The 27,774-nt window shown below is 40.6% G+C and overlaps 1 protein-coding gene across 3 annotated transcripts; it reads right to left on the bottom strand.

The window, feature by feature from the left end:
• Positions 1-27,523, bottom strand: LOC109892991 (CREB3 regulatory factor). 3 transcript variants are annotated; one of them, XM_020485944.2, is made up of 9 exons: positions 27,392-27,523; positions 19,754-19,943; positions 19,078-19,203; positions 17,578-18,817; positions 15,143-15,337; positions 12,043-12,232; positions 10,542-10,615; positions 7,031-7,150; positions 1-6,781 (listed from the first exon to the last, which is right to left on the bottom strand). In XM_020485944.2, exons 2-9 carry the CDS (start codon positions 19,760-19,762, stop codon positions 6,663-6,665), a joined length of 2,073 nt encoding a protein of 690 aa, XP_020341533.1. In that variant the 5' UTR covers positions 19,763-19,943; positions 27,392-27,523; the 3' UTR covers positions 1-6,662. The 3 variants fall into 3 exon arrangements, with proteins under 3 accessions (XP_020341533.1, XP_020341535.1, XP_020341534.1); XM_020485946.2 differs by having other exon boundaries at positions 19,078-19,137; positions 27,392-27,505; XM_020485945.2 differs by having other exon boundaries at positions 17,593-18,817; positions 27,392-27,505.
• Between the last annotated feature and the right edge of the window lie 251 nt (positions 27,524-27,774).

Here is a 27,774-nt window from a genome sequence, read left to right on the forward strand (position 1 = left end):
GTGGCACCACTTTGGAGAAATCAAGGAAACTGATTATGTGCAGAGGCCCACCACTTCAAGATTATCATCGCTTTAAGTGTTATACAGGGGTTGCCATGTTTAAAACCTTGCCTACCTTGGTCTCTAGTGAAAAATATTTATGCAGTTTCCTGGAGCTCCATGGTTAATATAGATCTAAAGTTGAACAATGCAAACCTCGGTGTGTCATTAAGAGTTATTTCAAACCGTATTTGTTCATTGAAGAACGGCTGCTAAAGGCCACCTGCTTGTATGCGCCACTGCTCCAGGTAAAGTGCAACCCAGCCGTTTGTGGCACAGTAGAAAATGATGAACAAAGAGGCACAATTATCTTGATAATTTGTGGAGGGGACACAATAGGTTAGAAAAGGTTGGACATAGTCTTTGCAAAGCAGATCTACCGGTTCTATATAAAAAAATAAATTGTTGGTGGACGCTCTGGGTCTGCTAAATGTATTTCAGCAAGAATGTATAGCTCGCTGCTGTATCATGAATATCTAAAATAATTTCTGTAGGTAAAGTAATTTCTTTAGGTTAAAAGTAAATATAATAAAATAAATGGTATGGCAAGTCGGAAAGTACAAAAGGCACCAAAAAAAATGTATCTACAAATTCAAACATGTGCAACAACTTACAGATTTAAAGCATAAATACCAAAGAAATAATAAAAAGGTTCACAGAATTAAGGACGACAAAGTTCCTTGGACTCATGATTGCAGCACTCTTTGGATAGTCTCTCTCACCCAGTGTTACACTGGGATATTTTGGAGTATGAACACATCCGTATATTGAATCGAATCCCTCGAAGGAAGACTACATTCAACTTATAAGAAAACTGTCTGAGGCAAAGCAGCAACAATTTTCCTAAGTACATGAGATCACCACTCTACACTGTGAAAACACCAGACAGAGTAAATGTCAGAATTCTTAGCATCGTGGGCAGAAAGATAGTAAATCTTGTATCCAAACAAAACTTCCAAGACTTTGAAGGGTGTAGATCAAGTTTGGATTATTTTATTTTTTTGTAAGGCACCTGGTTTAGCAGGCATTGTATTAAAAATAATGTTTGACATTTTGTAAAACCAAGTGCAATGTGGGTATGCTTCTGTTTGTACTATTTGTTGTCATAACAACGGAAAGCAACGGAAAATAGTTTGGTCTGAATATATTGATCAACATCCAAAACAAAAATCTCTTTGCGCTCATTCTTTTATGTTGAAAAAAATAAAGTCAATAAAGTCCTTGAGACATACAAAATCCTTAAACTCGGGGTGAAGATGCACCCATTGCTAGTAAATTAGTAAATGTTTTACCAATAAACAAATACATTAGATGAGTGAGATTTTCATGCATGATGCTCATTCCCTATGAAATATTCACTGCATGTATTTATCAAACAATATATTACACAAAAATGGTTATACTACATATAAAGCATAGAACCTTGGAGTATGAGGATTTCTACAAGCAATAGGGGAAGTTGAGCAAGTTATGACATGAAATGAGGCTTTTCAAAATGGTTCTGCAATGCTTAAGCATTGAAGAAAAATTCAAATACAGCCCACGACAATTTGCTATAAAAAAAAGTGTTGAATTTCTATAGACACTGTGGGTGTAGGGGGAAAAGGTATATGTAATGGCAGAATGCATTTTTACAGGGTCCTTTAAAATGACAGGTTAAAACAAAAACACAAAAGCATTCCACTGGTTAGATAAGATGGAAAGAAGAACATGTCAATTTAGCAGTGTTCGACGAGACGGGACCTTTCTCCGTTACACACGCCTGGCTCCTCCATTTCAGAGGGAATAACTCCACTCAACCCCCCCCACCTGCCTTTCACCACTAGGAACAACTCCATAGGGTTATGGAGACAGAGTAAATGTCTTTGTAGAACGTCAAATAAAATGCTCTGCTCAGACACGAGACAGCTGAAAACTAAAGAAACACCGTCTTACGAGTAAGACCTGCATAGTGCACCATTTTAAGAACATTGTCATCACACACTACAAACCACTACATACAGAAAGCAAGCCAAAATCATATCAGGAATTGAACAACAAAAAAAAGGAGAAAAAAAAAGGGGACAAGACACGCTTGCCGCCTCCTCTCTAGTCTACTGTAGCCATTTGGAACAAATCGAGTATGGTCACTTTCGCATTGTGATCTAACTGTTGGGTAACGCTGCCATTAGACATCTATAGACTTAGCAGAAGGTCTAAGACTATAGCATAAGGTTGACTCAAATGTGATCATTTGTTAGCAAATAAAAAGGTCTATGCAATGTATCATAAACGATAATATTTTTCATACATTAAACATTTAGGAATTACCAACCATAGATGACCAGCAGCATGGTAAAACCCAGGTTGGATCAAAACTATAAAGCAAAATTATTTCCCTTTTGAAAAATACATTTTTGTATGTTTACACATGTTAAGAGTATAAAGAAAAGCAAATCTAGGAAAAATATTTCTACTTACAAGTCCATTGGCCGTTGACTATTCTTATCCATCGCACCATTTTGTTTTACATTGACTCTCCATTAAACGCACACAATATTATTGAACTGCAGAAATAAATCGCAACAATTTGGATTACATAAATATATTTTCCTTTGATTTAATATTTCGTAACATATATTTCTGATAGAATGGTTGTTACCCTGATTCGCAGCAGAAAAGACCATAATGGATTCAATTATCAGACGAGAGTAGCACATAATTACACTATCTATTAGCTTAATATCTGTTTATATATGTTTGATGTCAATAGAGCAGAAGGAATATTTACTGGCTTTGAATGACAACCACTTCCTTGACTGTTAAAATGCCACAGAGTCTCCTGGCTAGAATGTAAAGTTGCACAGCTTGCGCCCATCATGTTAAATGTGAAAACCTGTGTGGAAACACCCCTGATGCTAGAATCAGCTACTCACAGCACTCTTTCTAGATAAGATGTTTTACTAGCATCTTATATAACATCAATTCCCCTAGCTCAACCTCACTTGCCATCAATGATCCCAATGGAGAGGCCATTGTTGATTTGAGCATATCACCAGGTTGGAGTTCTTGGTTGTAGACTGTACAATATTGGCCGATATTGGTTTCCACAGCAACACTGCCGTGCAATTGAACCAACTATTGGCCATCTTACGTGAATGGATGGGTGTTTGAAAAGGCAAAAAGTATCCGGATTACATTTCCACCACAAATTACTTGCCATACAGTACATTGATAGTTTTCCTTCTGAGGCACTCACAAAAGGACATGGGCCTTTGTGAGTACCTCAGTCTCCCCCTCTCCATTAAGTTACAAGTACAAATTACTAAAAAAATTATAACAATATAACTCTGGCAAATGCCCAGAAGAAATGCGTCTACACTGTACATCAACCTGAAGAAAAACCCAAAGCAGAATTTGTTTTTCCATAGGAAATCTCTACTGAAGGCAAATTAATTCATGACGTTAGACTCAGAGTCATTCAAAACATAGGGGCCTTATAACCAAAATGTTGATTGCCCTCTTAAGACCTCCCCAACACACTGTCCTGATCAGGTTACAGAAGTCAAGCACACACTGCAGCATTCAAACAAGGTCGGTTTAGCAGCAAATGGAAGGAATTTTTTTAACTTTTTGTATTTTCCTTTTTTTCTTTTAACAAAGTGCTTTCTTTTTCCATACATGTAATATATAATATACTATACAAATATAATATTTAGAAGATACATTTCAGCTTAATCTATTTACAAAATGAAACACTACAAAAACAAACCATGGATGGTATATAGAGAATCTTGACTACACTAACAAAGTAGAATAAGATATTTTATTATAAACATAAAGTATCATTCTAGTTTCAGAGAAAGTACATTTTCTCCCCTTTTAATTAAAATCATGAGTTAATCAGTCTATGGCGTGCAGTGTGGGAGACCTGCTTTGCAGAACAATAACATTGTCCCTCTACAGCAAACGAAAGGCATGTTCAGATAATGTCAGAACTCAAATAAGATGCTCACTGGATAAAATAAAACATTTGCAATTAAAACATGCCTTTTTTTTCAGCATAGGGACAATGGTACTGTTCCGCAGGGAGGGTTTGCAGCTGTGCCAATTTGATCAAATTTAGCCTTAAACCACCACATTCTCTTGGAATTAGAAAACCTAGTCCTTCAAATTGAGAAGATCGACAAGTTGCAGCAGCAAAGAGAGATGCTTGAGCTAAAAGCATTCTCTCTAAAAAGCTGCGCGTCTCATTTCGTCTGGGCTGAGATCGTAACAGGTTAAGACTACAATTGCAAGTACACAATTGAGAATCATCCATACATTTTCTACCAATCTTCCCCATGACAGTGCAACGAAGCAGCTGTGTCAAGAACTGAGGCTGAGGGCACAAAGAAACCATAACGATATCCATGATATTCAACCACTTACTTTCAGTACGCCTAAAAAACTATACCGTCTTCACAAAAAACAGAGGAACCCTTCCTTATCTTATGCAGAGTCACACTCCAGAAATGTATCTCTCTCAAATGAAATACCTGCACACCAACAGAAAAAGGTCGAGGCAAATATTACAAAAATATTTTCTTTCTTTGTCACCCCCTCTCCAAAGTTTCTCGGAATGTGAGGATAGACCTTAGAAATGTGTCATGCTTATTAAAACGTATCAATTTGAAAAAGTGGCAATTCATAATAGATACATGTACTGTATGCATGAATGGACAGTACTATAAATACACAACATAAATCACGTCATGTCAATGATGTATGTGTATCCATCTCACCTACATAAATGATACAAGTTATATACCTTTTGGTTATTTGTGATTGACGTTTTGACAGGGAAATTAAAATAAAAAACACATCCACATTGCGCTCCATCCCTTTTCTACTTTGTGCCAAAGCACAATAAAAAGAAGTGGGAGTAGTAACTTCAGGAATCAATCAAAATGTTTCCAAGTAATCTACTTGAGAAGCCAACTGACAGAGCAAAGCCTTTTAGAAAATGTTAATGAATGCTTCTTTCAGGACATAATTGGACCCAAGCGAATTTCACAGTTCAATGAAAATCCCTGACCCTACCACATTTCCTACATTCAATACGGTGTCAGGTAAGCTGTGCAAAACCTTACTTTATCTGGCTAGTCACCGTTTTTGTTGCATGCGTCTTTGGTACAAAAAAAATAAAAATCAAAATATAGTGTGCAAATATTTTGAAATTCTATACGAATATTTTTTTTTTTTAAACCCTCCCATTCCCAAAGTCCAAGTACCAATAACCAAAGTAAATGTTTGTCAGAGCCATCTTATAATACAATGCACAGACTCTGTGGCATATATCTACATGTTCCATGTTCATATGTACATTCAGAATATTTTTAAAGAGCAGAAATACATTACAAACCCACACCGTGACATTCCCTGCACCATGTTCTGCTCTCCCTCATTGTAAAATGGTCCACTACCCTTCTACCTCTGGGAGTTTTTGTAATCATCTCACTTTAAATACAAGGCACAATGAATAGTACTCTGATCAAATACAAATACGAACACCCCAAACTAAGGAATTCCGAACTTTTAGCGCTCTCATCCCTACTTCGCAAGAAGCCAATGGCATTTTCATTTGAAGACACTTCAAACAAAGTGTATATAGAAAGAGAAAATTGATTGTTGTAATCACATCATCTAGCTTATAGTCGAGACGACTTAGGATCTTAGCCTTCTGCTCAAGTCCATTTGAAATATCTTCTCAACTGCAGAAACACAGGAACAGAAACAATCAGGCTAAATCGCAAACCAACCTTCCTCACTGCATTCATGTCCTAAATGTGTAACCCCCAAACATTAACATTTTTTTTTAAAGTATCATTCCCTCAAAATATACTATTTATTTTCTTAATTTTAGTAGTATTTCAGGTGCTTCTGTGTTTTTGTTGCCTTATGATGTGGTTTGCAGGTTGACATGTATAGGGTTACATTTTCTCCTCCTATGTAAATACCGTGGTACAAGAATGGGAAAACAGACAACTGGCATCAATAGGTATTAGGTGTTCCTAACAGTATACACTATGGAATACACAGTGGCTGTTCTTCACTGGGAACACAGTTCAGTAAGGTGGCATAATAACAAGGCAGCTGATTAAAAGGACATGGGATTGACAGGAGAATATTTATATTGAATATCTCCTGTCGGCTCACTCTAAATAGAACTGCATCCTGTGTTGGCGTTCCCACTCTGGTACGCAGACATGAAACGGGTCGTTTGAACGCTACAGGAAATGGCTACAGCAAGAACTGATGATCATTCTGTTTTGCTTCACTTCTCAACATAAAACACTTCAGGAGTTATCGTTTCATATATTGGCTTTGAATTCGCAGCGCTGTGGCTCGTGAAGGTCACTAGCAACAAATGGCAAGTAACAGACTACTAAGTGCAGAGATAGCTACTAGTTTCATTTCTGTACATGCGCATTGTGTGAATACATACATGTGAAGCTATGGTATATGTATGTCTTCCCACTCAGCATTGGGAATGCGTTTCCGGATGGAATGGACATGCAGAGGGTGTGCCGTTACAGTGTGGGACAAGAATGGTGTGGGATGGCTTGGAGTGTGCCATCACTAGGCCTCTCTACAGGGCCTGTCTACACTCTAGATGTGGGTACGCGCAGCCCGACCAGACCTCCGGTGGGATCCCCCTTGCCAGTGTTCTCCAGGATCTGGTTCACAAAGTCTGAAGTCTCCCCGGCAACTGGGGACTTCACTGCAGAAAGAAACGTTTATAGTGTGCTGGTTATTTAGCTGCTTTTAACAGCCATTGTTAAAACTGTGTTTGGGCTCAAAACTCTCTGCAATCTTGATCAAATGTGACTCCCCAAAATATACTCAATAGGCTCAGGTTAGCTAAGGACGAGAGAGTGTCTGCCTCATTTCATGGCCATTTCCTGAAGACAACCTACTGCACACTATATTTCTGTTGCAACTTATGAAATACAAATCATCCTTATCTTACCAAGGGTTTCTTCGATGAGTTTGTCCAACGTTTCAGTCATGCTTGTTTCCTTGTCGCAGATATCCTGCACTCTGTTCACCATCTCTTCCTTTATGGTGTTGATGACAAACAGAAGCCGATCTGGAGAAGAAAAAAAAAGCAGCAATTACATTTTTCCGTTTAAAAGAGAGAGGTTGGCAAAAAGCCTTCCTTCCCTAAACCTCAAGGACATATTCCAGCCTACCAATCACACAATGTACAAAACTGAAGAGGGAAATTGACAGTGAGAAAAGTGTATTATTCAACATAACTGGTAAACCTATAAGGTGTTCACTCACTGCTCTAGAATTGAGTGAACAGCGGGTAAAGTCAAGAGGGTGCTACTAAATTAAATGTCTAAACCTAATTTTCTTTAGCCTATGTCATTATGAGTCACACAATTAATCATTAGATATTTCCCTACAATATTACAACCTTAATAGGCTTATACTTAACAGTGTTGATTAAACAAAAGGTTTGTTCATTGTGACCATTGCTAATTTAGACGGCGCAGCTCTTGGTTTTATCTCCTCTATATTTCGGCGTTGGGAGGTGGTAAAATTAGGATGCGTTTCTGCGCTTTGGACCAATCAAAATCAACTTGATACTCTAGTAATTTCATCTCCAGATCCGTGGATTTCTATTCCTCCAACTCTGGTCAATCAATGTTGAGAGGGGTTGTTTTTATGGCAATTAATAAAGGGAAAGAGTCAGAAATTCACAATGAACCTCAACTGGCCTGTACCCCCGCACACTGACTCGGTACCGGTGCCCCCTGTATATAGCCTCGTTAATGTTATTCTTGTGTTACTTTTTATTTTAGTCTACTTGGTAAATATTTTCTTCTTCTTGAACTGCACTGTTGGTTAAGGGCGTGTAAGTAAGCATTTCACAGTAAAGTCTACACGTTGTATTCGGCGCATGTGACAAATGAAATAACACATATGGAATCACGTAGTAAAAAAATATATATAAAGTGTTAAACAAATCACAATATATTTAACATTTGACATTCTTCAAAGTAGATACCCTTTGCCTTAATGAAAGCTTGGCACACTCTTGGCATTCTCTCAACCAGCTACATTAGATGGCCACCTGGAATGCATGTCAATTAACAGCTGTGCCTTGTTAAAAGTTAAGTTGTGGCTCTCATGAGCTAACTGGCTCTCATGAGGACCGCCACAGGAAAGGAAGACCCAGAGTTACCTCTGCTGTACAGGATAAGCTCATTAGAGTTACCAGCCTCAGAAATTGCAGCCCAAATAGACCTAAAATTGCAGCCCAAGAGTTCAAGTAACAGACATTTCAACATCAACAATTCAGACTGCGTGAATCAGGCCTTCATGGTCAAATTGCTGCAAAGAAACCACTACTAAATGACACCAATAAGAATAAGAGACTTCCTTGGGCCAAGAAACACGAGCAATGGACAATAGACCAGTGGAAATCAGTCCTTTGGTCTGATGAGTCCAAATTTGAGATTTTTGGGTCCAACCATGTCTTTGTGAAACGCAGAGTAGGTAAATGGATGATCTCTGCATGTGTGGTTACCACTGTGAAGCATTGAGGTGGTGTGATAATATGGGGGTGCTTTGCTGGTGACACTGTCTGTGATTTATTTAGAATTAAAAAGGCACAGTTAACCAGCATGCTATCACAGCATTCTGCAGCGAAACACCATCCCAACTGGTTTGTGCTTAGTGAGACGATCATTTGCCCGAGAAGGGAGAGTGATGGAGTGTTGCATCAGATGACCTGGCATCCACAATCACCCGACCTCAACCCAATTGAGATGGTTTGGGAGGAGTTGGACCGCTGAGTAAAGGAAAAGCAGCTAACAAGTGCTCAGCATATGTGGGAACTCCTTCAAGACTGTTGGAAAAGCATTCCAGGTGAAGATGGTTGAGAGAATGCCAAGAGTATGCCAAGAGTATGCAAAGCTGTCATCAAGGAAAAGAGTGGCTACTTTGAAGAATGTAACATAAACAAAACTAAATTTAACACGTTTTTTGGTTACTACATGATCCCATGTTTTTTCATAGTTTAAGTCTTCACTAGTATTCTACATTGCAGAAAAGAGTAAAAATAAAGAAAAACCCGTGAATGAGTGGGTGTGTCCAAACTTGACTGGTACTGTACACACACAGCAGTCGGAAAGTATTCCGGCCCCTTCCCTTTTTACACATTGCTACGTTACAGCCTAATCCTAAAATGGATGTAATAAAAAAATGGAATCCTCAAATCTACACACAATACCCCATAATGAAAAATTGAAAACAAGTTTAGACATTTTAGCCATTTTATTCAAAATAAAACAGAACTTATTTATACAAGTAATCAGACCCTTTGCTATGAGACTCAAAATTGATTTCCAAGAATCATCCTTGAGATGTTTCTACAACTTGATTGGACATGATTTGGAAAGGCACACACCTGTCTATATTAAGGTCCCACAGTTGACAGTGCATGTCAGAGCAAAAACCAAGCACGAGGTCGAATTCCTGCAGCATTGAAGGTCCCCAAGAACACATCATTCTTAAATGGAAGAAGTTTGGAACCACCAAGACTCTTCCGAGAGCTGGCCGCCTGGCCAAACTGAGCTATCAGGGGAGAAGGGCCTTGGTCAGGAAGGTGACCAAGATCCCGATTGGAGCTCTGTCAGAGCTCCACAGTTGCTCTGTGGAGATGGGAGAAACTTACAGAAGGACAACCATCTCTGCAGCACTCCACCAATCAGGCCTTTATGGTAGAGTGGTCCAGACGGAAGCCACTCCTCATAGAGAGGCACGGGACAGCCCGTTTGGAGTTTCCCAAAAGGTTTTAAAGGACTCTCAGACCATGAGAAATAAGATTCTCTGGTCTGATGAAACCAAGATTGAACTCTTTTGGCCTGAATACCAAGCGTCACGTCTGGAGGAAACCTGGCACCATCCCTATGTGCGAAGCATGGTGGTGGCAGCATCATCATGCTGTGGGGAGGTTTTTCAGCGGCAGGGACTGGGAGAATAGTCAGGATCGAGAGATCCTTGATTAAACCCTGCTCCAGAGTGCTCAGGATCTCAGACTGGAGTGAAGGTTCACCTTCCAACAGGACAATGACCCTAAGCACAAGTCTCAATGTCCTGGAGTGGCCCAGCCAGGGCCCTGGCCATGTTATCACACATAAATCTGCAGCCACTAGATCGATTGTCAACTGACAAGCTAAATTAGCGCTGTTCTTCCCAAAAGCAGTGACCGAGTTCTATTTAGCAGTAACCACTTTTTGGCCCTAATTACATTCTATTCACTCTAATCGCGTTAAATTCTCTGAGTAAATAGTCTAAGTTTTGAGAAATATATAAGTCCAAACCCTGTGTCTCTACTATATATATATATATATAGTAGAGACACAGGGTTTGGACTATCGTTTTCTGATGCAATTCTTTACTGAATTGCATTTTCATAAACATTGAATTAAAATAATAATTTTATGTACAAACACCCTAAAACATACCATATTCTGTGCCCAGACCCCACAGCTTGACTTTATTGGCCTCATACTGAGCCTTCTTCTTCAGCCGACAGGCCCTGAAAAGAGAGACAAACAAGTGGTTTTAAGGCGTAGTAGCATTAGTGGTGGTGGTGGTGGTGCTGGTAGTGGTGTGTATCAAAGTTAACAAAGCAGAAAGGGACGGTTCTTGAGGGGGAGCATTGAACATATATAGTGGAGTCCGAAATTACTGATACCCTTGATAGAGATGAGCAAAAATGACTGTACATAAAAAAAATATTAAAATACTGATTTTGTATGTTAAAACAATTGGGAAATAATATATATAATACTAATAGAATTGCTCCAAAAAATATAATATAATAATAATAAAGTAATAATGGACTTTCTCAAAGTTAGACACCCCTTCATTCAATAACTTGCAATACCTACACCTTATGAGAATAACGGCACTGAGCCTTTTAAATATATGTTTTATGAGTTGGAAAACACATTGGCAGTGATCTTAGACCATTCCTCCATACAGAATCTTTCCAGATCCTTGATGGCACATCATGTGTTCGCTAACAGATCATCTGACTTCCATCTGCTCAGAGATTGGACAATACAGACTCTGAAATGGAAACTGACAGTAAAAACACAATTTCTCAACACAGAGGCTGAAACATTCATAACCGATGAACACTACAACACACGAATTGATTTGCAATCTCGTTAGAAAATAGAACGTCTAGGTTGCACAGTAATATCGCTAATATTTGATATCACCACTGGGTTTCAAGGATTGAGAATCCACCTCAGGAAGCCCCTGTTGCAGCCCTATTGCAAAACGTTGATGTTATGGCAAATTAAACCTTTCTTGATGTGCACTTGGGGTTATGGTCTTGCTGGAAGATCCACTTGTGGCAAAGTTTCAGCCTCCTTTACCATGCACCAGGATATTTTAGCCGAAAACCTGCTTGCCTCTGCCAGGAGGCAAAAACGTGGCCGCAATCGGTCCTTCCAGCAAGACAACTCCAAGCACAATCAAAATCCACAAAGAAATGGCTAATAGGCGACAAAAATCAACATTTGTTGAACCCCATTGAAAACCCGTGGTTTGCATTGAAGAGGGAAGTCTATAAGCGCAAACAAAGGATATCAAGGATCTGGAAAGAATCTGTATGGAGCAATGGTCTAAGATCCCTCCCAATGTGTTCTCCAACTCATAAAACATTATGCTCGCGAGGTATTGAAAACAGGTATCAATTTTTAGCCTTACCTTTGAGGAAAAAAACTAATAGCGTACCTATTAAACTAATTCTCTTTGTCTAAGCAATTGTATTAGTATAAAATAATAGAATTTCCCCCCCAAAAATGTACATACAATATAGCTCGGTAGTTGAATGTTTTCTTTTATACAGACATTTTTTGCTCATCTTCATCAAGGGTGTCAAAAATGTCAGACCCAGCTGTAACTACTGAGTGTTGAACATATGGAGGTTGAAAGGTGAGAATCCAGTACCTGGAGGCCAGTTTGTTCTTCTCCTTGCGGGAGCGAGGGCGGGCTGTGATGGGCAGCTCGCTGACCGGGGTCAGGTCACTGATCACCTTGTTGAGCTTACGCAACTCGTTACCGATCTGCAGCAGCTTCCGAGGGTTAGGGGTTAGGTCCTCCACGTCCGTCCGTCGAGACTTCTTCAGATTGTACTTCCCTGTTCACACAGCCAAATCACAGAGCCGGTTAGCCACTGAGACGTTTCCCCTTTGTCAGCAGCGACAGTCAGATGCATTTGTATCCAAATGGATTAATCCAAAACCCATGAATGTACATCATGAATAACGGAACAGCCATGTTACATGTATAACCTGTGATCTACTGTGATTAATTAACTATGAAGCATGTGGCTTTGATCAGGTACAACTGGAAGTGTGAGAATTTATACTTCAATAGGTAGTTTGTGGTGTGTGCTTCTATACTGAACCAAAATATAAGCGCAACATGTAAAGTGTTTGGAGCAATGTTTCATGAGCTGAAATAAAAGATCCCTGAAATGTTCCAGACCCACAAAAAAATATATTTAAAAATAATTGTGCACACATTCTTTTACATCTCTGTGAGCATTTCTCCTTTGCCTAAATAATCCATCCACCTGACAGGTGTAGCATATCAATAATCTGATTAAACAGCATGATTATTACACAGGTTCACCTTGTGCTGTGGACAATAAAGGCCACAAAAATGTGCAGTTGTCACACAACGCAATGCCACAGACATCTCAAGTTCTGAGGGAGCGTGAAATTGGCATGCTGACTGCAGGAATGTCCACCAGAGCTGTTGCCAGATAATTTAATGTTCATTTCTCTGCCATAGGCCGCCTCCAACATTATTTTAGAGAATTTGGCAGTATGTCCAACTGGCCTCACAACTGCAGACCACTTGTAACCGTGCCAGCCCAGGACCTCCACAAAGGCCTGAATTATATAAAAATCAGTGACACTCAGCCTTCATTAAAGGAAGGAGGATACATAACCACATACGATTAGTTTGAGATATTATAGATTACAGTTCATAGAAGATGGCTTTATATTGTATTTAGATTTATTAAAGGCTTTTGACACTTTAGAGCACAACTTTGTATTTAGAACTCTCTACTTTTGGGTTCAGGGAGAATTTCTGTAAAGTGATAAGGTGATTGATATATAATGACATTAGCAGTTCGCTAGCTATGAGTAATGGAACCTCCCCTCGTTTCTCTATTGCTAGAGAAATTAGACAGAGTTGTACGATATCCCCTCTTATTTATTTTAGCCAGATTTACTAACCATATTTCTTAACAAATCTGAGAATTTAAAAGGGATCCGCAGTGTTTTTTTGAGGTGCAGAGTAGGTGAACGGATGATCTCCGCATGTGTGGTTCCCACCGTGAAACATGGAGAGGGTGGTGTGATGGTGCTTTGCTGGTGACACTGTCAGTGATGTAGTTAGAATTCAAGGCACACTTAACCAGCATGGCTACCACAGCATTCTGCAGCGATACGCCAACCCATCTGGTTTGCTCTTAGTGGGAAAATAATTTCTTTAGGACAATGACCCAACACACCTCCAGGCTGTGTAAGGGCTATTTGACCAAGAAAGAGTTATGAGTGCTACATCAGATGACCTGGCATCCACAATCACCTGACCTCAACCCAATTGAGATGGTTTGGGATGAGTTGGACAACAGAGTGAAGGAAAAGCAGCCAACGAGTGCTAAACATATGTGGGAACTCCTTCAAGACTGTTGGAAAAGCATTCCAGCTGAAGCTGGTTGAGAAAATGCCAAGAGTGTGCAAAGCTGTCATCAAGGCAAAGGGTGGCTACTTTGAAGAATCTTAAATATATTTTGATTTGTTTATTTGTTCAACACTTTTTTGGTTACTACATGATTCCATGTGTTATTTCATAGTTTAAGTTTTCACTATTATTCTACAATGTAGAAAATAGTAAAAAATTAAGAAAAACCCCTTGAATGAGTGGGTGTGTCCAAACATTTGACTGGTACTGTAAGTTTCGCCAGCAAATTTTACTTTTCTGGAAAAACATTGATTTGGAATAATAGTTATTAAAATGAATAGGAAATCAATTTTCAAAGGCCTTTGGTTTGACAAGGGTTTTCATTTTGTATGTGATTTGTTAGACAACACTTGGGAGTTTCTGCCGTTTGAAGAGTTCATTGGTAAATTTCAGGTTAATATTACTCCGAGAGAATATATGGACTAGGGGTTTGCAAAGCAATTCCACTTCCTTTACTTGGACTTATTAAGAACACTGTTATATTAAATGAGGTTTTTCCTACTTTTCCAAGTTCACAAATTAATGACTTGAACCTTTTGGATAAAAAAAACTTAAACAATAAGTGGATACGATTGGCAGTAAAGTAATTTTTGGTGATTATAATTCAATATATTGCTATGGAAATTACCAACCCATGCTGTGGTCAAAAGTGACTACCTTTTACCTTAATTGAACAGTTATCCCAAAAGTTAGACACTAATTTTAAAATATAATGTTAATGATTTCGAGCCATAAGCTACGGACAACAAACACAATTTTATCAATGGCAATTTGAATGCACAAAGATACCATGACGAGATCCTGAGGTCCATTGTCGTGCCATTCATCACCTCATGTTTCAGCATGATAATGCATGGCCCCATGTCGCAAGGATCTGTACAGAATTCCTAGAAGCTGAAAATGTCACAGCTCTTCCGTGGCCTGCATACTCACCAGACATGTCACCCATTGAGCATGTTTGGGATGCTCTGGTTTGAAGTGTACATCAGTGTGTTCCAGTTCCCAACAATATCCAGCAACTTCACACAGCCATTGAAGAGGAGTGGAACAACATTCCACAATCAACAGCCTGATCAGCTCTACTCAAAAGAGGAGTGTTGCGCTGCATCTGGTCACACCAGATACTGACTGGTTTTCTGATTCACACCCCTTTCCTTTAATGAACTGTAACTTTGTCAAATCTTTGAAATTGGTGCATGTTGCATTTATATATTTTTTCAGTGCACACATAACCACTGACCAGTATGAGTGTGTGTGTTTATGAGAGAGATAAAGTTGTGTGTCTCACCGTGGTGTGGGCCGTTCCTCTGGTAGAGGTTGCTGGGCAGGGTCTGTCTGTCCCACTCGGAGGGCTTGAGCATGCGCTCCTGCTTAGAGGGGGTGAGCTGCTCGCTGTACTCCCAGAAGTAGCGGCGTTTGCCCCTCTTCCTGGAGATCCCTGCTGTCAGACCCTTCACGTCCCCCACCGTGTCATTGTCACATCCTGATCACAACAGACAGGACAGGGATGAGGGAGAGAGAGGCAAGGGAACAACAAGAAAGAAAGATCAGAAAGAAAAGATTAGAGGGAGATATGGGTGAGGAGAAGAGATGAGGATAGGGAGTGAGAATGAGAAAAGTGCATAGAGGTTCAGTTGATCAGAGACGACCCCCTCCCTTATAAAATAGTATAAATAAACCATTGAGCCTGATGATCATACTGTCCCAATCACATAGGCGGGAATTCCGACTCAAGCAAGCATGCACTTTTCTTTCTCTGCATATTCTGACCCTGAACTTAAGCAAGAGAATAGCATGATATTCACCCGCTATACGTTTTGGGGTGGAGATCAAAGAAATTAAGGTGCGTCTACAAATACGCCGTATTCTGACCTTGACTTCATGCCTACATAATTCCACCACCTTTACGCACAATGAAATTATGAACTTGTCGGTTCCAAGAGGAACAACATTTTTTTTCTCCCCCCGATAGAAATAACTAATTTACAAATTGATAAGCACTTTTGCTAAGAGCTAGGTAAATGAGTAAGCCATTTGGATAAGGGGATTGTGAATATACAGTAAATTACAATTGTTTTAGATCCAATTCACCTTATGGCACCAATGGAAGAAAACTGAAGCATATCAACATATGACCTTTTCCACAGTGAAGTTTATGAAATGCTGGCTTTATAATTTGCAGGGATGAAATTTGGAGACCCAGGCTATAGGCTTCTGTAGCCATACGCAAATGACAGTATAGCGGCAAGCGTACCGAGTTGATTGCTAGAATGTTTTATTATATGCCCGGACTTTTCACTATATTTTTTAGAATTTGTATCGTGTTAAATATCAGCCACTATCAGTAGCCACCGTCAGTTATACCCACATATATTTATAATTGGCACTTCATTGTTAGTTTCCTTACATTTAGCATCATTACATAGTTTACCTTTCTTTCCTGTCACGTTTGTGTGGTTGTTCCTGACGATCGCTAGCAATGGTGGATCATATTAGGCTAACGTATTACAAGTTGTGCAATAATTTGGGACATGTAGCCTATTTGAATCATTATGGAAGGCAGACCATACAGAGCCGTTTAAACCTGGAGCCTGGCACACAGTTGACGAGGACTGGACCATTGTCGGCGCAGTTCCATGATTAGTGAGGATTATTAGGGTAGATTTATAGGACTACTATATAGATTACTGTTCAACCCCTATTGTACACTTTTCACCTTACAATATTCCATGGATTGAACAATTGAATATGGGAACATTCAAGATGAATCAAACCGCTATTTTTGATTCACAAATATATTTTGTGTGTAAAGGCTCTCCAAACCGCTATTTTTGATTCACAAATATATTTTGTGTGTAAAGGCTCTCCATTATTCACAAATACTTTCCTAACCCTAAATAATATTACAAGATCAGAGTATTTTTTTTATCTGCTGAAAAGGAGAGGAATATGAGTGTATTTACATGGCTTTCTTTCATCGATCCCTAATATTCTGAACCGTTCTCTCCATATATTCTAGGGAGTCTGTTGACAAAAGTCTAATCAAAAAAGGTACACCAAATTTAAAGAGAACTGCTGGCAAGCTTCCTTGACTTGGACAATTTTGCCAACACATGGCTAACCTTTGTTTAACCAGCTAAATAGCAGCTCATACCGAAAATGTGTTTAAGTCACCCTTCTAGCTAAAAGGCTGTTAGAGTTTACACTTCCTCTTCCAATTATAATGTGGGGAGGTCAAAATAATGAAAAACTACCTGCCAAATCTATTCATTTAACAATGTTGATTACTTCTCCTTGCCATTTTCATTCACAAGACATGTGAAGAAAGAAAAAAAATAAGTTTGCTAACGTACGATGGGGGTCCCTAGGTCGCCAGTTTGCCTGGGGGGGGGGGGGGGGGGGGGGGGTCCCTGGACAAGAAAAGGTTGAAATTCTTCCTTTACAATACAGAATGACTCACTGTAACACAATGGGCCCGATCAAGGATTTCCAACAGGGAACAAGTGAACCTATCACAAATGTTATTTTAATTTAAATTTTCCGTCCTTCAGCTACAAAGAGATTCCCATCTAGAAATATAGGTGATGTTTTCTTTACAGGGAGCTGACATTAGTAATATACCCGCCGTTCTGAAGTGGGCACCTTCAGCGACTAACTTTACTTCACATGAAAAACAAAAAATGGTTACTATAATTCAAGGTGCATGGACATTGAAATGACTACCTGATACATGGCTACCTGGCTCGGAGAAGGTGTCACTCATGTCGTCATCTTTATCGCCCTCATAATCATCATCCTCCTCATCATCATCATCCTCATCATCATCATCGTTCTCAGAGAGCTCATGCTCACTGCCGAAACCCTCATCATGATCTTCATCCAGCTCCACGCCCTCAGCATCTTCCTCATCCTCCATCTCCCCCACCTCTTCTTCTTCCTCCTCCTCCTCCTCATCCATCTCAGTGAGGGTTTTCCCAGCCAGCCTGGCTCGGGTTAGGAACAGGGAGTAGTTGTGCTCCTCTTCCTTCTTTTTGTCAGAGACTGGGTCATGTCCCAGGCCACTCCCACTGGCAGTCAGCAGAGTCTCGCTGGCCTTGGCCCCAGCCACAGGGTAGTGGAGGATGGGGGGCACAGCTCCAGATGTGCCCACTGAGGCGGGGGGCATCACCCGGCAAGGCAGCTCTTCTCTCTTCTCATAGGCCAGGATGCTGGCAGAGGCTGCAGTAGCAGGAGCAGCCACAGGGGCAGCACAGCCAGACGTGGTGGCCACCTCAGGGGGCTTGCTGGGGTACGGGGAGTGGTCTTCAGACTCAATCTGATGGGAGGCCATGGGCATGTCGACTAGGGGCCGGCGAGGCATGCTGACGCGAACCGTGGCCTTGCGCACATAGTCGTTGCAGTGGTGGCCCAGAGCAGCCATCTTGCTGGGACCCTGGGCCTTGGACATAGTCTCTGTGGTGGAGGGGACAGGCCAAGTGGCGCTCAGGGAACCCTCTGCAAAGTCACCCAGGGGGTCCCTGACCAGGTTGGAGCAGGAGGCGGAGAACGAGGGGCCCGGGCGGGCGGCCATCTTCTTGCCCAGGGAGAATGGGGGGAGGGAGGTGTGCTGCTTCTGGCCCCCCATCAGCAGATCAGGGTGGTAAAGCGTGTCACACACAGGTGGTTGCGAGTCCTCGCTGTTGAGCTGGGCCAGGGTGGGGGTCTGGCCAATCACCTCCTCGTCCTGGTAGGGGCTGGAGAAGTCATCCAGGCCTGCCTCCTTGGTGCCCCAGATGTCACAGCTGGTAAAGCGGGTGTACTTGGTCATGTCCTCCCAGTACGTATCCCACTGCTCAAAGTTAGAGCTGTAGTCCGGGTCACTGTCCACCAGCTCCAAGAGGTACTCCCCACACTCCATCTCCTTGTAGTCCCCCACTGTGAAGTGATCACCTTTAGGGCTTTGGCAATTGGTCATATCTCTATCCTGGGGAGGAAAGGGAAGTATAAAGATTAAAAAAGCTACATTAAATGCATGTTATTGTCTTATCCTTTGACAGATGTGTGATAAGGCTAAGTATGCAACCATATTCACTCAACAATATTGTATGTGTAAATAAAGAGACGTTACATCTTTATAATTCTATTGCCGTAGCGGGTTGTGTTCTCTACTAGGCCACCTGTCTATCCTGATTCTCTGTGAGCTCTAAACTGTGATCTTGCCCACTTTGCATGGAGAACACTTACCAGTTCGTACATGAAGTCTGGGTCTGTGTTACTCGCCAACAGGTCTGTGCTGGTTAGTGCCTGGTCAGCAAAAGTACAAGTTTGAAAGAAATCCCCAAAGGGAGGATCCATTCCACTGATGCTGGGCTAAGGAGAAATAAACATCCCAAACTATTGAAACGGTGAACAGAGATGATTAGTCGTAGTTTAGGCTTTACAAACAACGGAGTAACGGAGTAACACAAGCTTATACTTTAGGTACTGATGGGGTATGACAGTTCATGAGGCATTTATAAATGTATATTCTTCAAGAATCAGTGGGTATGTACATAGTACCACTTTAAACATTTAGTTAAGCATGGAGAGTAACAATGAACATACAACATTTGTGGTGTTGTGTAAGCCAGGATGAATGTGGGAACGTTCCTATGTCCAACATGGGAACTCGCCATATACCAGCCACGGTGTAATTGCAGGGCAACTAGGCGAAGGTCTGTCAGTTTTAAACTACAGACTCAGGAAAACAATGTGTGAAGATCTGAGATACATCGTTATGGATAATGGTAATCAACTATCCAGCAACCTAGTCGTTTTTGCTGAAGAGGTTGTTTGTGCTGAAAGATGGTCAATTGTAAGATAACGGTGAGACCATTGACTAAAGTTGGACCACTTCTAAAAGAACCCTCCCTTCCATTACCTGAGGCATCGCCGAGCACCGATCTCTGTTCCTTATTGTGAATTATTCTTCCACCTCGTGTCCCAGTTGTCTTTGGATGATATCAACCTCCAGTAGAAAACAGGATGGGTTAAGCAACAAAGTCTTCTTTATTGTGGAAAACTCAGTGACTCGTGTAAGTCTCGCCGCCTTCTCTTCTGATACCTGGTGTCTGGAGCGAGATGAGAGAACACAGGGGGAATGGAAGGGTTAAATTGGTAAGATATGACATATGTTTGCACATTTCACTACTTCACCTTCATACTAGGTAGACTTGACAGCATATGGCACTCCTACAATCTTATATGCAATAATGTAACTTTGCCTACAAGCTGAGATTCTGTGCAGATCGTCAAACACTGCTTCTGAAAGTGCCTGTCAAGACCGGCTGTTCATTTAAATCAGAACACAGCCTACTTCTATCAACTCTAGTGTGAGCGAGCTTAACTCACGACTGCGTTGGTGACGCTCAGTGCAAACTGGGGGCCCTTCCATGCTTGTCCATGTAAAAGAGACCTTGTTGAAGCCGAGTGAAGTTGCAGACATTGTCCGGTTGCAGCCTTTCAGATGCAGAAAATGAGTTTGATGCGAAACAGAATGAGCTTTGAACCAACACTGTGTCTAGGCTATTTTTAAATTATTCTTGCTAGCTACCTTTCCCCACTGCCTACGAAGAGTCACAAACAGAGGGAGCAGAGTCGCCTGGGTGCCGTTTGTATAAGAAATCATGAGAAATATGCTGGGGAGAGCGGGCACTGTGCTAGCCAACTGCAACACCAAGCAAAACAATCCAGCCCCTTAAAAAATGTTTTGATTCAAATTCAGCAAAAAATGTTTTGCCAACATATCCAGGAGAAGATTGAATGTCTCTGCTGTAACCAAGAAGCTTGATCTTGACATCTAGCCACTCAACTAGCAAGTTAGCAAACCAAATGCATAGCTGAAGCACTGAGCTGGATATAATTTATTTGACATACATCTTAGATTTCTTATAGTTACACTTAACTTATAATTAAGCACGCAGGTGCCCCAACCCCACAAAATACCCTTGTACAAACGGTATATCGTCCAAGCCTAGCGGATGACGTCATTTCCTCCTGGTGTGCGTATCATCTGTCTGCTTTTGCATACATCTCAGCCCCGCAAAAGAAGAACCATTTCCAAAATCCACGCTACAGAGTAGGTCTCTCTTATGTTTGATCACTCACTTCCTCGTCAGATTTCTGACGATCGGTTTCTGTTGACGGCCGAATAAGGGAACTGAAAGGAAGGCGAAAGGGTGGAAATAATAGCAGAATTCAGACAAACTACTATGTGCCACACACCCTGTACTGACAGCAGTGTATTCCATTTAGATTAGGGTAGGCTACATGTTTTAGCCTTTTGGGTGCATGAATTAACATTTTGAAACTAGATATCACCAGAGACTAAAGCTTGGCTTCCTCATTATGCTAAGCACACAAGTGGACAGTTTAAGTCAGTTTACTATGGGCACTAAACTGATATGGGTCACAATGGATGGCACCAGCTGTTCCTGATGAACACAACTTCACTCTGCATTGGCTGGCTTCAAAGGTCTCTCAACACAATTGGAAAGGCATTAAGCCCTTCAAGGCCTTAGGAAACATGAGCCCACCTTTACAATCTGATTGGGTGGGATAAAAGACAGCCACACTCCTGTACCAACTACAAGGTGGGAGGATCTCACTCACAGGCACGCACACAAACATCAACAGTGTTTTCCCTATATTCATTTGGCAGCAGCAGGCAAAAAATAACATTGAGATTTTAAAATGGTTTTCAGAATCAAATGTAAATGACTAAAACCAGATAAAAAGTATGTAGAAAATCTATTTAAAACATGTATTTATTTTTAAATTTTTACGCCCTTTTCGTAGTATCCAATTGTTAGTAGTTACTATCTTGTCTCATCGCTACAACTCCCGTACGGGCTCGGGAGAGACGAAGGTCGAAAGCCATGCGTCCTCCAAAACACATCGCAACCAAGCCGCACTGCTTCTTAACACAGCGCGCATCCAACCCGAAAGCAAGCCGCACCAATGTGTCGGAGGAAACACCGTGCACCTGGCGACCTGGATAGCGTGCACTGTGCCCGGCCCACCACAAGAGTCGCTAGTGCGCAATGAGACAAGGATATCCCTACCAGCCAAACCCTCCCTAACCCGGACGACGCTAAGCCAATTGTGCGTCGCCCCATAGACCTCCCAGTCGCGGCCGGCTGCGACAGTCTCTGGCGGCACAGCTACCACTGGAAAATCGATTTTTAAATAAGAGCATATTTGAGAACTACACTGAACAAAAATATAACGTAACTTGTAAAGTGTTGGTCCCATGTTTTACGAGCTGAAATAAAAGATCCTTGAAATGTTCCATATCTTTGCCAAGATATTCCATCCACCTCACAGGTGTGGCATATCAAGAAGATGATTTAACAGCATGATCAATACACAGGTGCACCCTGTGCTGAGGACAATTAAATGCCGTTCTAAAATTTGAAGTCCACCAGAGCTGTTGCCAGAGAATGTAATGTCCATTTCTCTACCATAAGCCACCTCAAATGTCATTTTAGAGAATTTGTCAGTACGTCCAACTGGCCTCACAACCGCAGACCATGTGTATAGTGTCGTGTGGGCGAGCAGTTTGCTGATGTCAAATGTTGTGAAAAGAGTGCCCCATGGTGGTGGTGGGGTTAAGGTATGGGAAGGCATAAGCTATGGAAAACAAACGCAATTGCATTTTATCAATGGTAATTTGAATGCACAGAGATATCTTGATGAGATCCTGAGGCCCATTGTTATGCCATTCATCTGCCATCATCACCTCATGTTACAGCATGATAATGGTTCAAGGACCTGTACACAAATCCTGGTAGCTGAAAATGTTCCAGTTCTTCCATGGCCTGCATACTCACTAGACATGTCACCCATTCAGCATTTTTGGGATGCTCTGGATCGACAGCATGTTCCAGTTCCCGCCCATAACCAGCAACTTCGCACAGCCATTGAAGGGGAATGGGACAACATTCCACAATCAACAGCCTGATCAAATCTACGCCAACGAGATATGTTACGCTGCATGAGGAAAATGGTGGTGACACCAGATACTGACTGGTTCAGTATGTAAATTCTTAAGTATCTTAAAATGCATCCATTTGGGCCTAATTAATTTATTTCAATTGTCTGATTTCCTTATACGAACTGTAACTCAGTAAAATCGTATATATTGGCATGTTGAAGCATAATTTTTTGCTCAGTATAACAACCAAAATAAAAACTAGACAGTAAGGGAAAATCTTAAATTCCCTAAATGTTATGGCATTGGGCCCCCAATGATTTTGTTATCATGTTCGAGTCACTAATTGCAAGAAATTAGCTTTAAAAACAGCAACATTTTGTTCAAGAAGAGGGCCTCTAAAATTGTAAGTGTTAGACCACGCCATTGGCCCCGTCCATTAACCCCTGCACGCTAACTTTGCCACCTATGTCGATAAAAGAAAATCTAGGGGAAACACTGAACATGACACCATTCTCAGAAAGGGCAAATCATAGAGCACGTCAAATCAAATCAAATGTTATTTGTCAAATGTAGAGGTCGGCCGATTAATCGGAATGGTCGATTAATTAGGGCCGATTTCAAGTTTTCATAACAATCGGAAATCGGTATTTTTGGACACCGATTTGGCCTATTTTTAATTTTTTTAATTTACAAATGTATTTAAATCTTTATTTAACTAGGAAAGTCAGTTAAGAACACATTCTTACTTTCAATGATGGCCTAGGAACGGTGGGTTAACTGCCTCGTTCAGGGGCAGAACGACAGATTTTTACCTTGTCAGCTAGGAGGATTCAATCTTGCAACCTTACAGTTAACTAGTCCAACGCTCTAACCACCTGATTACATTGCACGAGGAGCCTGGCTGTTACGCGAATGTAGTAGAAGCCAAGGTAAGTTGCTAGCTAGGATTAAAGTTATCTTATAAAAAACTATCAATCAATCATAAACACTAGTTATCTACACATGGTTGATGATATTACTAGTTTATCTAGCATGTCCTGCGTTGCATATAATCGATGCGGTGCGTATCGTTGCTCCAATGTGTACCTAACCATAAACATCAATGCCTTTCTTAAAATCAATACACAGAAGTATATATTTTTAAACCTGCATATTTAGCATATCCAGGTTAGCAGGCAATATTAACCAGGTGAAATTGTGTCACTTCTCTTGCGTTCATTGCACGCAGAGTCAGTGTATATGCAACAGTTTGGGCCGCCTAATTTGCCAGAATTTTACGTAATTATGACATAACATTGAAGGTTGTGCAATGTAACAGGAATATTTAGATTTATGGATGCCACCCGTTAGATCAAATACGGAACGGTTCCGTATTTCACTGAAAGAATAAATGTCTGGTTTTCGAGGTGATAGTTTCCGGATTCGACCATATTAAATGACCCAAGGCTCGTATTTCTGTGCGTTATGTTATAGCTAAGTCTATGATTTGATAGAGCAGTCTGACTGAGCGGTGGTAGGCAGCAGCAGGCTCGTAAGCATTCATTCAAACAGCACTTTCCTGCGTTTTGCCAGAAGCTCTTCGCTGTGCTTCAAGCCAATCAACTCCCGAGATTAGGCTTGTGTAACCGATGTGAAATGGCTAGCTAGTTAGCAGGGTGCACGCTAATAGGGTTTTCAAACGTCACTCGCTCTGAGACTTGGAGTAGTTATTCCCCTTCCTCTGCATGGGTAACGCTGCTTTGAGGGTGGCTGTTGTCGCTGTGTTCCTGGTTTGAGTCCAGGTAGGAGCGAGGAGAGGGATGGAAGTTATACTGTTACATTGGCAATACTAAAGTGCCTATAAGAACATCCAATAGTCAAAGGTTAATGAAATACAAATGGTATAGAGAGAAATAGTCCTATAATAACTACAACCTAAAACTTCTTACCTGGGAATATTGAAGAGTCATGTTAAAAGGAACCACCAGCTTCATATGTTCTCATGTTCTGAGCAAGGAACTTAAACGTTAGCTTTCTTACATGGCACTTTTAATTTCTTCTCCAAAACTTTGTTTTTCATTATTTAAACCAAATTGAACATTTTTCATTATTTATTTTAGTCTAAATTGATTTTATTGATGTATTATATTAAGTTAAAGTAAGTGTTCATTCAATATTGTTGTAATTGTCATTATTACAAATGGTAAAAATGTTAAAAACAATTTAAAAAATAAATAAAATTGGCCGATTAATCGGTATCGGCCTTTTTTGGTCCTCCAATAAATCGGTCGACCTCTAGTCAAATGCCCTGAATAAAACATGTGTAGACCTTAGAGTGAAATGCATGTGATATCATATGAATGCGCTCTCATAGTTCACCCTGTTTTGGACTGACAGATACCACAGTGTGATACCTGCCTACAGGACCAACTCAGGCATGCTGCAATGTTTCATTGCCTGCTTTCATACCAGTATCCAGTAATATGACAGCACATAAAACAACCAATATGTACTATACTACCTAGACCATGTTAAGAATACCTCACATTCGGTTCTTGATGGCCACCACATTTTCATAACTGAAATTGCACAGGATGAATCTAACTGTAAAGCAGACAGGCCGTTATCTCTGTGGCCTCAACGTGAAACCTTTGTACTCTGTGGCTTTGGTTGTCAACAGGAAGAACCGATCATATAGACTATTTGCCTTGCACCTATGCTACTCTCTGTTGTTATCATCATCTATGCATCGTCACTTTAATAACTACCTACATGTACATATTACCTCAACTAACCAGTGCCCCCACACATTGATTCTGTACTGGTACCCCCCTGTATAGTCTCGCTATTGTTATTTTACTGCTACTCTTTTTTCCCTATAGATATCTTTTTTTACTGCTGCTCTTTATTTCTTAGGCAATATTATTAATATATTATATTAATATATTTTTTAACTGCATTGTTGGTTAGGGGCTCGTAAGTAACCATTTCACTGTAAGGTCTACACTTGTTGTATTCGGTGCATGTGACTAATAAAAGTGTTTTTGATAAGCATATTGAAATATGCTTAAAAAATATATAAATAATTTAAGGCCAGGATAGGAGTATTCTAGAAACACAGGGTCCTCCCCTGTGCCCCTTTGCCGTGCACAAAAAAATATAGATCTAGCACTGCTAAGTATGTCCAAGTTCAATATTATTCTGCTAATATTGAAGGTAATATTAAAGGTGAGCAAAGATCCAAGGCAAAAATGTGTGTGGTATTCTCAGCACGCATCGCATTCTGCATCAAATTTGTAATGCTGGCCACCCCTACGTTTATGGTGGCAAATCGATCACATACGCAGAAAAAAGTTTAAAGTATTCACATCTATCACCTATAAACTAGATTTAGGCCCCGATTGCTGTCTAGCGTTACAGGCGATTAGGACCTAGCTACATAGCATAATGAGTACCTCGGCAAAATCTGACTTTCAGAGAGGCATATGGCCAAATATAAATAAATAAATATATATTAATATACAGGCTAGTAGATAAATAAACCGTAAAAACTACAATAACTAATCAACTGAATAAAATATATTTTTTTAGGCTGACCCACTAACACTCTACACAGACCCTGACACAAACAAATGCAACGTCAAACCAACGTCCTACTTGGGCCAACGCCCACGCAATCTTACAGTCCTATTGGTCAAAACGCAGTCATAGCCCGCCTTAAAATATGCGCGAATGGTCGGCATTGATGTCAATCGTAGGAGATACTTCAGAGAAAATCACATCTCAATATAACTAGGTTGAGACAGAAAACAAACAATTCAAAGCATTGTTTGTGTGGCTTAAATAACTAATTAAATACATGCAAAATGACCCCAATGACACGTAGAATTCGCATAGGGGATAATTTTACAGAAGTATGTTATCCTCTTATTATAATCTTACAGAAGACACGCATGTCTAGCTTTGTCAAATAGTCAACATAAACACACGACACGGAGATCTCGGTAACTGAACGAAAGTAGCTCGCTAAGCATTGACGACTGTCCGGACTAGATGACGCCTTCAAATCCCCGAAAAGCTAATCTGTCAACTGTTGTATTTTTTTCTCTACTCAGTTTACCTAGAATGTTCTCGATCTCTCTCTAGCAGCACACTGGCTGTGGTTGAGGGGGGAGGGGGGGGGGATTTGGATGTGTGTTGATTTTTTGTTGACCAATACATGTATTAATTGGGGAATGCCTGATTGGCAGCACCTGGCTTCAACATCGTCATGATTAATCAAGTTTACACTTTTAATCTTGTAAACACCCCAAAAAATATTTTGTAAAATAAAGCTCTTGTAACGAGCTACAATGCTCCTGCACATATAGCACCTATTCGTGATTCCATTTTTTTTTTAAATAGGTAAGCGGTTTTAGTTCACCAGGATTTCACACGAAACAAGCTAAATCTAGTTCCCTACCAACTACAGTATGGCCTCCGTCCCGCCCCTCTCACAGCAGCAGATACAACTAGCTAACGTTAGCTTACCAAGAGGTGAGAAGCATCCAGCGAAAAAACATGATGCACAAAGTTTTCAAATGGTTTGAAAAACGTTCAACTCACCGTTAGAAACCCCATGTGAAAGTTTGGTGTCGTGTTTCGCTTCGTGTTTAATCCTATCTGAGCAATAATAAAGCCATTTCAATGGAGTCCACGCTGCCTTCCTCTTGCATTTGTTTTGTTTATCTTCTTCCTGACGGGTTCCTGGAAAGCGCGTGACTTGCTAGTCATGTGGTCCTTCACGGACCAATCGCAGCAGGGCTTTAGGATTGACCCAAAACATTGTACATACCTTACAGTATGCTACTGCACACCATGGATGGCATAGCACACACTTCATATGCTATAATACAGTTATCCAGACATTTTTTATTATATTTTTTTCCAAAAGCCCTAGGTTACAGTTATTTGGCAAGAAACCCAAGTCGTGTTTCCTAAGGGTTCAC

Source organism: Oncorhynchus kisutch, linkage group LG6 (genome assembly GCF_002021735.2).
Source record: "Oncorhynchus kisutch isolate 150728-3 linkage group LG6, Okis_V2, whole genome shotgun sequence".
In the NCBI taxonomy this organism is placed as follows: Eukaryota; Metazoa; Chordata; class Actinopteri; order Salmoniformes; family Salmonidae; genus Oncorhynchus; species Oncorhynchus kisutch.

Bases quoted from the DNA above. Each gene is read 5' to 3' on its own strand.
- LOC109892991 (XM_020485944.2), bottom strand. The intron at 15,338-17,577 runs GTAGTCATTTCA...TGTTGTGATCAG, and splicing joins GCCAGGTAGCCATGTATCAG to GATGTGACAATGACACGGTG. The intron at 12,233-15,142 runs GTGAGACACACA...CTGTGTGAACAG, and splicing joins GAGGAACGGCCCACACCACG to GGAAGTACAATCTGAAGAAG.